The 14,750-nt window shown below is 49.2% G+C and overlaps 1 protein-coding gene and 1 long non-coding RNA gene across 9 annotated transcripts in view; one reads left to right on the plus strand and one right to left on the minus strand.

Moving 5' to 3' along the window:
* LOC125621865 (uncharacterized) overlaps positions 1–13,111 on the minus strand; it is a 32,459-nt gene extending 19,348 nt beyond the window's left edge. Inside the window, exons 1-2 of the long non-coding RNA XR_007352612.2 lie at positions 13,038–13,111; positions 10,792–10,884 (exon numbers count right to left, since the gene is read on the minus strand). This is a non-coding gene — a long non-coding RNA (uncharacterized LOC125621865). The remainder of the gene's footprint in view (positions 1–10,791; positions 10,885–13,037) is intronic.
* A 98-nt stretch (positions 13,112–13,209) lies between these two features.
* STXBP5L (syntaxin binding protein 5L) overlaps positions 13,210–14,750 on the plus strand; it is a 430,597-nt gene continuing 429,056 nt past the window's right edge. For all 8 annotated transcript variants that reach the window (XM_048819147.2, XM_048819156.2, XM_048819179.2 and 5 more), the window contains exon 1: positions 13,210–14,120. In XM_048819147.2, coding sequence (XP_048675104.2) covers positions 13,917–14,120 — 204 coding nt within the window. In that variant the 5' untranslated portion in view covers positions 13,210–13,916. The remainder of the gene's footprint in view (positions 14,121–14,750) is intronic.

Below are 14,750 nucleotides of genomic sequence, written 5' to 3' on the forward strand. Positions count from 1 at the left end.
TCCACACCCTTCACATCCTCACCCCCGCGTCCAGCTCTGATACAAAATGGTGGGACCTCCTGCCACCTCTGGAGGGTGAGGAGCCCCGGTGGGCCAGCCTATACTCCACCCTGGTCCCGAGGCCCGCCGGGGTATCAGATGGCGGCTCCTTCATGGAGCCGTGAGCACAGGCGTGTACTTGGCGTGGTTTACCCCTATTCCAGACACCTGCCCCTTTTGCAGCATGAGGGAAACCCTGGCACACATATAATTGGAGCGTGTCAGGCTGCAGCCCCTATTCCGGCTCCTCACGAATATTTTGTTACATTTTTTTATTACACTTTTCTCCGCACCTTCTTATTTATGCACTCCCTATCCGTGGCCCCACAAAGTCACGGGACCTCCTGGTCAACCTCCTCCTAGCCCTGGCCAAAGTGGCCATCTATAAAACCAGGGTGAGGAGGTTGGCCGAGGGAGTCTCCTGTGACTGTGGAGCCTATTTCCGATCCTCCGTCCATTCACGTATCCAGGCAAAGTTCCTCTGGGCAGCATCCACTGACTCCCTTGATGCCTTTGAGGAGCAGTGGGTGCTGTCCAGGGTTCTCTGCTCGGTGTCCACGTCTGGTTCCCTTCGTTTGACCCTTTGACCACACTCCTGTCCCTGTTATTTCATTAGTTGTCCCCCATACTCAATTGGTTTCCAGGTCCTGTGGATTCCCCTCTTAGGATGGGGGGATTCTTTAGCAGTGATCCCAAAAGGATCCTTCCCTGATCCCAATAGGATCAACTCTCCTCTAGCCATCTGGCCTGACCCTGTAACAGTACTTTGGGGCAGGGATCACATTCAGGGCTTGTCTAAGGTTCAGCCTTCAGACTCAAGGTCACTTGGCCCCTGTCGAACCCATCCAGATAGACAGGGTCTGGCCCCACCTGTCCCCATGAGAGCAATAGAACTGCAGATGGAGGAGCAGGATGTGTGATATCCATGTGCCCTGCCAAACTCTCTGCAGCCCAACAACAGGAAAAGGCTTAGTTTAGGTCTGACCCTGGGCTCCATGACCTACCTGTTCCTGTCATTGAACTGCTCTGGTTCCTGCCCAGTGGTGGCGTGATTAGGGATGTAAAATAGTAAATGGTTAACCAGTAAGCTTTAGTCTTACGGGTTAACCCATCTTCACCGTTAACCCCAGCTGCACCGGCCAGCAGCCAGCCAGCAGGAGCAGCCCCAGCCACGCCGGCCAGCCGGAGTAACCCCAGCCCCAGGAGTTGGGCCGGTTTGTTTACCTGTCGCATCTGCAGGTTCGGCTGATCGCAGCTTCCACTGGCTGCGGTTCGCCGCTCCAGGCCAATGGGGGCTGCATGAAGCAGCGCAGGCAGAGGGATGTGCTGGCCACCCTTCCCGCAACCCCCATTGGCCTGGGACGGTGAACCGTGGCCAGTGGGAGCTGCGATCGGCCAAACCTGTGGATGCGGCAGGTAAACACACTGGCCCGGCCCACCAGGTTTGCCAATTACTGGCCAACGGTTGCCGATTACTGGTTTAAACGGTTAACTTTTTTACACAATATTTATGTCCCTAGGCGTGATCTCCCAAGACTCCTGGTCCTGGTTCCTCAGAGGTTGCTGGGTTCACTGATTTTGTCTGGTTTTAGGTTGTTTCCTGCAACAGATTGAGTAACAGAAAGTTTTATCAAAAAGAAAAGGAGTACTTGCGGCACCTTAGAGACTAACAAATTTATTTGAGCATAAGCTTTCGTAAGCTACAGCTCATTTCATCGGATGCATTCATGAAAGCTTATGCTCAAATAAATTTATTAGTCCCTAAGGTGCCACAAGTACTCCTTTTCTTTTTGCGAATACAGACTAACATGGCTGCTACTCTGAAACCTGTCAAAGTTTTACATATATATTCCCACTTATCTTTGATTTGGGTCTGGACCTAATGTCTATTATGTGTTAAATCATTGAGCTGTTTTGTTAATAAATCCCAGCTGTTTTATGACTTACAGTGAGTAGTGTAATCCTTGGTGTGACCTTAGGTGATAGATACTAATTCAGGGTAAATGAGCCTGTCGGGGAGGGGGATCCTTAAGAAAGATATCTCCTGTCACAAGTTTTCTGGTAACAGTTTATGGTGACCGTAGCTGGACCCTTGACAGTCGTCCCTTGAATTGTACTGATTTTTATGTTATTTATGTCTTCTTATAATCAGCTTGGTTAAAGGTTTATTTAAGGTCTATAGACCTTGAGAGTGGAAGCACTGGCAGCTGGTCAGTGGCTTTCTTGTGTGGGACCCAAACTAACTGAAGGAGCAGACCAAGTTGCTGACAGGCACTGCTTGTTACAGCAGGTATTAGATTGGGGCGTGCTGCTTGAGCTTTGAGTAGCTGTGTGTGGCAGGCCAGCATAATTTGCTAAGCGCTGCTGAGCTCTGACTTTAAGAAGTCACCGCGGTGACCATTGCAGTTGAGTGCCATACAAGCAGTTGTGTCTGTGTGAGTCAGACATTTACTGTTTAAAAATCAGCAGCCAAAACTTTGGCATACATGGATGGAATAAGGAAACAAATCAAAATTCTCTGGAATACAGTGTCAATTTATTTGGAAAATGTAAAAATCCTTGGAAAGAAGATTTATTTGTGGGTGAGAATGGGCTTTTGATAAGTTATGTGAAAAGTGGAAAAGCTTTGTTACTTTCAAACCAACTCCAAATAAGAAACTAAAGAAAAGAGCCTTAATCTATGTTTTGGTAATGGTGGCAAGGGAACTAAATGAACACATTAAAAATAAAGAAAAACTAATATCTCAAGTTAAACAGCAGGTGGTAAAAAGGGGAGCTGAAATTGAAAAGTCAACGATTCAAAATAGTACTTTGTCAGCTCAAGTGCTTAACCAATCAAAGCAAATTAACCAATTAAAACAACAAGTACAAGAATTAAATGCATGCTTTGTGAAAAAGGATAAAGAAAATTTTGTATTGTCAGAAAGGTAGAGCAATCACAGGCTGCTATAAGGGAGTTGGTTAAAGAGGTTAGAAGCACACAAGAGGGTATCTGGAATCACTCCTCTTGTAATAGTAAAATCAACAGCTTGAGGGATAAATTAAGAAAAAGAACAAGGAGTCATAGCTGCCCTAAATATGGATCCTTTAAAAGGATATATATCTGAAGACTGATTCAGGAAAGGAGGAGTTTGATGGTGACTTAAAGTAATGGGAAGGAAGCAAAAGTAGCAAGGACTCAACCCTCTGCTCCACAAGACTTAGAGGAGCCGGAAAGTTCTAATGAAATGGAGGAGGGGAAAAGATACTCCCTGATAGCACCTATCACTACAAGCATGATAAATTATGGTCCCAATTGGCCAGTTGAGACCTGATACGTGACAAAGCCATATGGGCCCGATCAAGCAAAGGCAATGGAAAGACACTAGGTCCGCTTAATAAAGAAACTGCTCTGGACTGGTTATCAAAGATCAGTAGTATGGCTGCCATCAGTAAAGAAGATACAGCTGCCTTATTAAGGGAATGCATGAATGGTGAGGAGTTTAGTGCCTTACCGAGGGAAATCCAGTTGGCAAACATTAGAGACATTACAGAAATTTATGAAGCTGTGTTTAGGTTCTACTTCCCACATAAAAAATATCATAGGGAAGTTTTAGTCAGACAGACAAAAAGTGGGTGAGAGACCTGAAAGGTTTTTAAGCAGAAAATGATCCTGTGTTGGCTAGCAGGAATGTCACCTATTGTTAATGGAATAGCAACCTGCGAGACACCAGAATTTAAGGAGGCCCATTCAGGGGCTCATACCTACATTGAGAGTAACGCTGGGTCCAGTCAATCCAAGAATGGTGACCATCAGAGAACTAGAAGATAAAATAAGGGAGGCTTCCAAGCTTCAGTGACAAGCTTTTCCCAGTTACTGGCAAAAGAAGAAGATAGCTGTTGTGAAGTACACAAGTAATAGAGCCAGTGAGCAAAAGGGGAAGAAGTACAATTTTGATGGCAAGAATTCTGCACCAAAGGAGAAGAATGTCTCCAGCCATGCTGATCCAGTCAGAAACCAGGAATATCATCATAATTCTGCTGACCATGAAAGGATTTAGAGCAGTGCTGGGGAAGCGACTATTAAAGTATGAGTAAAAGGATTTGATCGACCGACTTCCAGTCGAGTTATTTTGAAGATTGGCAACATATGAAGGGAATAATTTGTCAGCTGCAACTGCACCCAAGCACCTAGAAATGCAGGGGTAGAAGGAAAGTTTATTGTGATGGGGCCCATCTCTTCCACTTTCCCCCATGTGGTGCCTATTGACAGCAATGTATGGGGAAGACCAGTGGTGGATGCCACCTTACAGGAAGAGTTTGGTAAATTTAGACAGACAGTGCTCATTGTCTCTTATTTGCACTAAAGCAGTCCCAAAGATCAAAGAGTTTCAAGTGCAAGAAGTAAAATTTTAGAAGGATATAATGGAAAAGAAAGTCCTGTTCCCTTCTTAAGACCTATCGTGTGCAAGACTGGAAAAACTAGCCACTGAAGCTATATTTGGTATTCAGGCTCTTGACGGACATGGTATCATTAGTACTGACATTCTAAAGAATCACAATCTGATAGTGGATTTACCGAATAGGGCACTGACTCAGGATACAGCTAGTGAAGGAGATTTTATTGTTTCAACATCACACAGGCTCGCAGTAGTGAAAGCTCCAGAAAAGCTTGAAATGCCCTATTGGGAAGAAGCCGTTACACAAATAGCAGAACAAGAATGGACTTGGGGCAAAAAACAGAGAGATGCATTCTATCAGTTAAAGCAGGTACTTACAAAGGCTCCAGTGTTGGCCTACCTTCAGCCCAACATACCCTTCCAGCTTCAACTAGCTACAACTGAGAAAGGGCTAAGCGCAGTCTTATTGCAGAACAATGGAGTACAATTAAAACCAGTCGCTTTTGGATCCAAGGTGCTTAGTGAGATAGAAAAACTTTATTCACCTTGTGAAAAAGAGGTGCTGGCACTAACGTGGGCACTTAAGCACTGGGAATATTTGACAGGCATGTCTCCTGTCGTGCTAAGGACCGTCCATACACCGATTAAATACGTGTTATCAGGCCAGATTAACGAGGGCCCCGCGTCAAATCCTAGATTGGCCAGTTGGACTTTAAGCCTCTTGAATACAGATGGATAATGAATTATAAAGTAAATGAAGAAGAAATGAAGAGTGAAATCATTAGAATGAGGAAGTGATTACTGTAAAACTTGCAAAGAATAAGACTGTCTTATATCACATGATGATGGAGGAGAAACACTAATTCCATCAATATATTTTTTGCAGCCTAATAGTCCAAGAATGTACGGGAGAACATAAAGGTGAAATAGAGTGATTCAGTGAAGAAAGAAATGCAGGGAGTGGAAGTAAGACCACAATAGTGAGGAAAAACGCTTTAGAAACGTTAGTGGAAAAGAACTGAAGAAATATCATTCACCAGTTACATATTACTGGGACATCAGCAAAATTTTTCTTTACAGGAAGACCATGGTGTATAATACTAACATCTGGGTACCAATTGTCATTATATATTATGCAGCACCTGAGAATCCTTAGGCACCTGAAAAACAAATAAACCTTGTCTGACAAGCGCTGAATGTAGACATGAATTTGTAGAATTTGTCATTCATGAAGTCTGGTGTCTATCCTGACACACAGGTCCATAAAGGCATCCAACCTGGTGGGAGGGTCTATCCGTGCCAGCTCCTCTTTTAATTTGTTGTAGAGACCAAAACTGGTGGAGGAATGTGACATCATTCCAGGTGGTATCTGCAACCAAGCATCTAAACTAGGTGACATAGGAAGGGTTTGCCAAAGCTTACCGAAAGTGGTCTCCGTCATGTGAACTTTATGTGGGTCACCAGAAATAGCAGGGAACACTTGCAGGAAAGAAGCCCAGCTTTTCAAAACTGGGTGGTCCAAATCTGGAATGGGAGAGGCCTATATTATGGCCTTGGCAGTAAGGAAGCTAAGTACCAGCCTCACCTTGACCTGTTCTGTGGCGTATTCCTGGGGACTGGAGCACAAAGAGGAGTCTGCATTGGGTAATAAACTCTCAAAATTTGCTGCGGGAAGGGATGTAAAATGTTAACTGGTAAGCATTAGCCTTATCCGTTAACCCCCTGAGTGCCAGCCGGAGCAGACCCGGCTGTGCCCGGCCAGCCGGAGTGACCCCAGCCCCGGCCGCCCCCAACCAACCCCAGCCCAGGGCCAGCAGCTGCGGCCTCGGCCCCAGCTCCACCGGGCTGGCCAGCTGACCCCAGCCCCAGCCACCCCATGCCAGTTAACTCCAGCCCCAGCCGCACTGCGCCAGCCAACTCCAGCCCCGCTAGGCTGACCGGAGCAACCCCAACCCCAGCCCCAGCCCCACCAGGCTGGCTGGAGCAACCGCAGCCCCTGCCCCGCCAGGCCAACTCCAGCCCCGGACGCCCCACACTGGAGCAACGCCAAACCCAGGGGTGACTGGAGCGACCCCAGTCCTGGCTGGCTGACCCCAGGCGCCCTGTGCTAGCCAACTCTGCCCCAGCCCTGCCAGAGTGAGCCCAGCCCCAGCCGGCCGGCCGGCCCCAGCCGGCCGGCCGACCCCAGCCCCGGATGCCCCACGCTGGCCAGCCAGAGCGATGCCAGCCCCGGGCCAACTGACTCCAGCCCCAGCTGGTCAACCCCAGCTCTGGCCACGCTGGGCCAGCTGGAGTGACCCCAGTCCCTCTCCCTTTAATTGGTTAACCAGTTAAACGATATAATTTTAATTGTTTAAATGGTTAACTTTTAAAACAGTATTTACATCCCTAGCTGCGGGTGGCATCATAGCTGTCTGGTAATGGAACTGTAGGGCTGGTCCCAAGCTGGAGTTGTAATGAGCGGACAAATAGGTACTCACAGCTGCTCCGAGTTCTGCAACTTGTTCCTGCAGTTTTCCATTTGCAGATGCTGTACTTGATCCCAAAGCCTCTGGTTTCCAGCCTAGAGGACTGCAATCTGCTCTTGCAGATTCACAGGCCCCTAGAACATTGGAGCTCCAGCAATATCCATACTTGGCCCAGGGGTTCAGCAACGAGTCCCAGAAGAGACTAAGAGGATCTGAGCAAACTCTCAGAGCCTATAACGTGGAGTCTGACCTAATGATTGGAGCCCAGAGTAGAGTCAGGGTCATGGTCAGAAGTCATGCCAAGGGACACAGATGGAGTTAGAAGCCATGCCAAGGGTCAAACCAGAGTCAGAGATGTGCCATGGATCAAGAAGCCAGTGTTAATAACTGGAAGGAAGGCAAGGGACTAAGAACAAGGTGAAGTAACAGGAACAAGGAGCAGGGACCATGCAAGCAGGCTGGAACTCGGTCTCAGGGGTCTGGTCAGCAGCAGACCTAGCAACAATTGCTCAGACAAGGGGAGTGGCCTGGACAGGAAGATTTATGCTAAGATGTGTCCAATCAGCAGTCTGCTGCTAGTGAGCTGATCCTGCTGAGTCAGCAGTTGTAGCCCCTGTTTGTGGGTCTATGTCTATTCTTGTAACAGGGTGGTGCAGATGATAAGGCTCTTGCTCAGCAACCCTAGGTTTAAGACCTGACAGTAACTGGCTATTCTTTGATTAGACCTTCACTGTAACTGTGATATGAGTGTTCCTAAGACTGGTTATTGGTAGCACTAGTCAGATAGCGGGCATTACGACTTTTAGGGCTACCCAGTGATAAAATGTGATGGGTGCAGTACAAGGATCTGAAATAAACACACACTTTACCAGTTTTTGGAAAACTCTTGTTTCTACATAAAAAACAAAAGTTTAGATTAGACACCATCATAAGTATCAAAATTTCATTTTGGACAAAATACTCTGAAAGAAAAATTATGGATGCAAAGCAAGATAATGTAAAATAAAATTGTGATAAAGACATTAATATAAAATTCTAAAATAAAATCTGGACATCCTTCCCCCAAACATCACTTAAATAAATCACATAATCACACAAGTAAATAAGTAGGTTAAATCCTCAAGTATAACTTTTCAACTCCACTGATTTCATGCTCTTATTGAGTCAGCCAGCTGCTTTTATTATACAAAAAAATATGGAAGGTTCTGTTGAAAATCATATGAAATACTGAACAGATTCTTAGTCAGTTCTAAGCTCTTGAGTACCCTGACAGACTTTAGGAGGTGGCATGAGTCATTTTTAACAGCTATCTCATTTGCTTTTGAGCTCAACAGACTCCTTATTGTGCCTTGTGCATAAAGTTTGGTTTGCTATATCATGCTTCTGAAATCAAGAGGCCATTCTTGAGTTCAGAGTAAGCTTCTAGGACTCAGTCATTTCAAGAAAACACTATTGGGTCTTGGTAACTATTGTAGATCCATTAGTGATGGAAATGGTGGAAGCTGTAATTTCCCTTGTACAGTCAATCAGTTTCTCTGTTGGTTGTGTTGGTCTTTCACACAACACACAATGAAAGAAAAACATTTTAACATATAAGAAAATCTTATTGTAAAACTACAAAAATGAGCAAGGGACATCAGGGCAGGTGTAGTACATGAAATTAATTTAATCTTTCTTGAAAACTGACTAGCTTTCAAGTAGGTCGTGTCCCTTTCACTTCAACTCTTTGTCATTAATCTGTTCAGAAAATTACAGCTAATGCTTGGGTGGAGCTGGGGGGAGCTAAGACCACAGAAATAGGCAAACTGGAGGGGCCAGGTCATTCAGTGCCCTGTCACCAACAGTGACCAGGACTAGCTGCTTCAGAGGAAGGCTGAAGAACCCCTGAAGTAGCCAGCTCTGTAGCTGCCCTGAACAGGAGGGGTGATGCTTTCCCAGTTGTCCCTCATCAGAGGCTGGCCTTTGCCCGCAGGTCCCCATCAGAACTCCAAGGCTACATAGCCACGGGAACTAGGGGTGTGGGAGGTGCTGCAGCACCTCCGGCCTGCGCCCGGGATCCCATTTGCCAGCCGACACCCCACCGCGCCCGGGGTCCTGGCTGCCTGCCCCATGCCTGTCCCCAGCTGTGCCCCCAGCCTCTGCCCTCTTGGAGTCCACCCCTCCCGGAGCCATGGCACTGCTCCCGGCCCCAGCTCTTGGAGAGGGGGTGTGTACAGGAGTGAGAGGGTGCAAGGTCAAAAGTTTTGGGGCCACTGCTTTACAGTTTGGTTAGCTGGTTTTCAGCACCCCTACTATACAAAGTGTTCCAGCACCCCTGCAGGGCTCTGGGTTTTGTTTCTCTCCTTTATACTTCAGCTTTTGTTACCTGGAGCCCCGCAGCCTGGTTGCACTCTGGCCCAAGGAGCAGGCTCAGCAGCAACGGCAGACACTTCAGAGGGGCCCCGCTCCCTTCCCGCTGGAGGGGACAATGGGGCTGGGTGGAGCATGCGGTGTGCGGCTCCTCTTGTGGCTGTAGGCAAACCCAGCTGGGTCCCTGTGGGCAGGGGCTGGTATGGGCGTGCTTTCAGGAGGATGCACAGGTGGTGGGTGGGGGGCGCTTACACACATGCTCAAGCATTTGCACACGTTGCCCCTCTGCCCAGTGCCCCCTCCCGGCTGGGCGCCCTCAGTGCCACCTGCTCATCAGTCACCAGTCGCAGCACTGGGCCATTTGCCCTTCCAGTCTCCCTATTGGTTGGCAGCACCAGTGTCCAGTCTCGGCCGTGCTCCAATCACAAGCCCTTAGGATGGGCAACTGGCCTCCATTGGCTTTTCCAACTGACAGTAAGACTTTTCTCACCTGTCCCTGCCCAACCAGGCACCAGCTGATGGTGTGTCTCTGTCTATTGGACAGTTCTCCCAGATCGAGGCAATTGTCCACCTCGCCAATTGCATATAATCACTGGCTTTCCTCAGACAGCCAGTGGAGTGGACATGGGCTAATGGTGAAGACCTGTGACTTGGCAAATCTGCTGTCAATCAGTGATACGTGCTCCGCCCCCTAAGAGCAGGGCATGCGTGCACGCGGGGGTATGGGTGTGTCCATTTGTGCATGTGCCCATGAGCGCTGGTGGGGCCGGGCTGGGTGGTTTCAGAATCTTGCAGAGTGTCTGAGAGCGTGCAGGAGCAGTGGCGGTGGAGCTGGAGCCGTGGGTCTGGGACAGCGGCTGCCCCCACCACTACTTTGTTTATCTGTTTAGCTTCTGAAAGAGGGACATTGTGAACCCTGCTCAGTGGCTGGGTTAGGGCTACCCCAGCTACCTGACATTATCGGGCATGGTTGCCCCGGCTACGCTTGCATCACTGGGCACAGTTGTTCAGGCTACCCCGGCACCACCAGGCATGATCACCCTGGCACCGCCAGGCACAGTTGTCCCGGCTATCCTGGAACTGTAAGGAAAATTTCATATTTTAACATCTGCCCCTGCAATCGCCATCTTGGATCACCATAGTTGTTGTTTGGGATCCATGTTTGTTCCCCTTCTCCTTCACCAGTTTGGTGCCCTTTTTCAACTTTGGCGCTCTTTTGAGTAAAAAGGCGGGAAATGCTAAAGCAACGTGACCGGCTAATCTGCCTGGCAACGGGAGACGATAAATGTCCATCTTCCCCATCACCTAGGGCTGCCTGTCAGCAAGGCAGTCAGTGGACAACTGCATTTAGGGCTGCTGAGGCCACAGTACCTCTGACTGCAGGGTTGGGGTTACTTGCCTGCACGCTGGATAGCAGTCCATCAGCCGTCCTGGTCTCTGGATCTTACACACATGCAGGATGTAGCAGGGGAAGAAGACCCATGGGAGAAAGACTGGAATCCCTGGTCAGAGCCCTGTCTTCGCAAAGGAGACGTGTTGGGGAAAGATCAGCTTACCTGTCTTCGAGCCCTGTCTTTGAGTTCCTGTCTTCACCTGTCACCTGTGTCCAGTGCTCTGGTCCTGACGTGTCCGTGAGTGTCGGTCGCATCCTGTTATCAAGACATGGTACAGTGTCATCTTTGTAACCTTTGTAGCCTGTCCTTGTAAATAGCTTGGGGCCTGGGCTTTAAGCCCTGTATCTTGTTTAACAGCCGAGTGGTTCTGTATTTTGGTCCTTTTGGACTTGGGGGTCCTAGTTAAATACATGTCTGTTGTTAATTTACTTCGTTTAATAAACTGTTAAACTGTTTTGCGCCTTACCCCATTTTAAATCTTTGTTTTGGGTTTAAACAACTTGATGATAGACACGGGATGCGGGGGGGAAAAGCCTAATTGCATCCTGGCCAGGTGAACAGCACCACCAGGTTCCAGCTACCCCAGCATTGCCAGGAAGGGCTGCCCCAGGACTGTGAGGGATAGTTGCTCATTTACCCCTGAACTGTGTTGTGGTGACAGAGAACCAGTGAATTGTCTCAGGGCTGTGGATGATCAATTGGTTACCATAGGATTGGGCAGAGAAAAATTTTTGCTTACCCCAGGACTGTGGGGCATGGTCAGTCAGTTAATCCAGGACCAGGATTATAGTCCATTATTCTAGGTCTCAGAGGAACACTTGATTGGTTATCTTGGGACTAACAGGTTATGTTACCACAAGGACATAAAAATGGCCATACTGGGTCAGACCAAAGGTCCATCCAGCCCGGGATCCTGACTACCGACAGTGGCCAATGCCAGGTGCCCCAGAGGGAGTGAAGCTAACAGGTAATGATCTAGTGATCTCTCTCCTGCCATCCATCTCCACCCTCTGACAAACCGAGGCTAGGGACACCATTACTTACCCATCCTGACTAATAGCCATTAATGGATTTAACCTCCATGAATTTATCCAGTTCTCTTTAAAACCCTGTTATGGTCCTAGCCCTCATAACCTCCTCAGGCAAGGAGTTCCACAGGTTGACTGTGCGCTGAGTGAAGAAGAAATTCCTTTTATTTGTTTTAAACCTGCTACCCATCAAGGGATCAAGGGACAATTGGCTAGTTGTTTTGGGACCAAAAAGCAGTCAGATACCCAAGGACTGCTGGGGACCTTTTGTTGGTTACACCAGGACCACGAGATTCATAGGCCTGGGAACTAGGAGTGCAGGGGGTGCTGCAGCACCCCAAGGTGGCCCTGCACCCAGGCCTCCCCTCCCCAGCCTGGGGCTCAGGTCACAGCTGCCGGCCCTGCTGCCTGGCTGCTGGCCCCATGCCTGGAGCTCCGGGCCTGGGACTCTGCTCTTGGGACACTGGCCCTGTGCCCGTGGCCCCGGACCCCCGCTCCTGGGGTCCCTGCTACTGGCCCCACACACGGGGTCCTGTCTGTAGGCCAGGGGCTCTGCTCCTGGCCCTGTGCCTGCCCCCAGCCTTTGCCCCCTTAGCCCTGTCTGGGTCCCTCCCCTCCTGGAGACACGACACTGCTCCCGGCCACACCTGGGGCAGGTGGGGGGAGGATGCAGACAGCGGTAAGTGGGCTGGCTTTAGGCATCCCCACGATTAAAAGGGTTCCAGCGCCACTGACGGGAGATGGTTGGTTACCAAAGGATTAACAGACAGGCTTTTATCCTCGACTGGTGAGGTGTTGTTTGGTTGCCTTACAACTGTGCGTGGTGTTTCAGATACACCAGGACTGTGAGGGACGGTTCAGTTATGTGACAACGGGGAGGGGTAGTTTAATTCCCTGAGGCCTGTGCAGGGGTAGTTCAGTACTCAGGCAAGTGAAAAGCTACCAGCCCAGTGAGGAAAGGTCAGTGACCCTCAGGAGGGTGAGGGAAAGGGCGAGAGGAGAGCAGCAAGAGCTGTCGCTGCTGGGACGGACAGACAGACAGACAGCAGGCAAGAGCAGCAGGAGGAGACGGCAGGGGCAGGGAGAGAATCCAGGCTTCAGAAGCACCAGAACCCCAACAGACAATTACAGCAGAAGCTGCCACCCGGCCCTGCACCAACCGGAAAGCGCGACACCCCCTACAGCAGTTCTCATGCTCCGAGCAGGTCTGGTTTATAGTCCCGGGTGGCGCGGGGCCGGCAGGCTCCCTACGCGGCTGCCCGGAAGCGGGGACACCTGCAGCGCTTCGGCTGGGGAACGGCGCGCGGGGTGCGGAGGCGGGGGAGCGCGGGCTCTGGGAGGGAGGTGGGGCGCGGGGCGCCGGATCCGGGGGGCGCTCACCTCGCTCGGCTCCCGGCGAGCGCCGACCAGTCCCTGCGCCGCCGGAGGCGCGGCTCTGCGCGCGCTGCCCCCCCCCCCCCCGCTGCCTCCGCAGCCCCCATTGGCCGGGAAGCGCGGCCAATGGGAGCTGCGGGGGCGGCGCCTGCGGAGGGGGCAGCGCGCGCAGAGCCGCTTAGCCGCGCCTCCGGCGCCTAGGGGCCGCGGCGCAGGGACTGGTCGCCGCTTGCGGGGAGCCGAGCGAGGTGAGCGCCCCCCGGATCCGGCGCCCCGCGCCCCAACTCCCGCGCACCCGTCAGTTACCGGGCTTTGCCCCTTGCCGGCGCCCCCCCGTCCGCCCAACATGCCGGGGGGGGGAAGCGGTTCCCGGTCCCGTTTACTGAAGGTGGTTTGGGGATTTTAACGCTGGTTTGTTATTTTAATAAACTGCCTAAAAGCGAAGAATAAAAGGCAAGGCTGAGGCAAAATAGGTAGAAAAAATAGATTCAGCTCCTTTTGGATGCAGGTTTAAATCTGGATTGGTGGTCGTTCATTCGTTTTGAAACAAAATAAGTGTGAAACGTGGACTCTGTGAGAGAATCAGGTGCTGGGCTTGACGTTATTTCTTTTTTGAATCTCAATTCAAATTTTGCTGCTTGTGGAGTTTTTAAAGGGCCTTTTCAGGGCAGCTTTTACATCTGACAAAATGAAGTGCATCTATTTTTCAGTCAGTTATACATAATATTGGCATCCTGTTTAGCACAAGGGACTAACGCACTGCCTGAGCCAGCAGAACATCGGACCGGTTTCCTTTTTTGTTTTGTTTTTGCTACATGTAACTGATTGCGTTAAAGCACACTGGTTTCCCCCCCTCCCCCACATCCTTTTAAAGATTTTTCCAAAATGAAGAAATTTAATTTCCGCAAAGTTTTGGATGGTTTAACTGCCTCATCTCCTGGTGGCAGTAGCGGTGGTGGCAGTAGCAGTGGTGGTGGAATTGGCGCTGGAAGTGGATCCATGCATCCAGGAGGGACGACAGGTGCTGCAGGGACACCCAGAGATGAGATCCAGGAAATCCTGTCTTCGGATTATTTCCAGATTTGTAAGGTAAGGATTGCAGTGGCTCTTTCTATTCATTTACTATTAGAATTAAAAGAAAGAATAAAAGAAAAAAGCATCTTTTAGGGGGCCTGGGTGATGTGATGCCAGCATACCTTTCACTTGACAACTGCAGTGTTTGTGGTAGCTAACCCTGGAGTGATGGGATGGAAATCACATTTAGGCTTATTCTTCCCTGTGCACAGTTGTAGTAGTCAATAAATTCATAAGGCTCCTAATGTCAGCATCAAGAGCCCAATCCTGAGCTCAGGCTCAGTTTCCAAATTGATAACACTACGGTAAGGAATTCAGGCAAAGCTAGTAAGAATAAAATGTGCAAGTAAGCTCTTTTTTAGAAATTCATAGTATACAAGGGTTTTTTTTAAATAAAATATGTTGTAGGTAATATTTCAGGAAAAGGCATTAAACAAAGATAAAATCCACTGTAGTTAATGTTACACATAATGTTTTCATTTCTCATTTGTGATGCATTGAAAAGGGATCAATTATTTTCCTTTAATATTCGCAGTGAAGACTGTTAACTATGGCAGCATTATAATAATAGAACAGTATCAAGATAGGAAAGCCCCAAATTTGATTGGTCTTTGTTTTTCTTAGGTGTTGACCTGATTCTTCAAT

The sequence above is a fragment of the Caretta caretta genome, chromosome 1 (assembly GCF_965140235.1).
Source record: "Caretta caretta isolate rCarCar2 chromosome 1, rCarCar1.hap1, whole genome shotgun sequence".
NCBI lineage: Eukaryota > Metazoa > Chordata > Testudines > Cheloniidae > Caretta > Caretta caretta.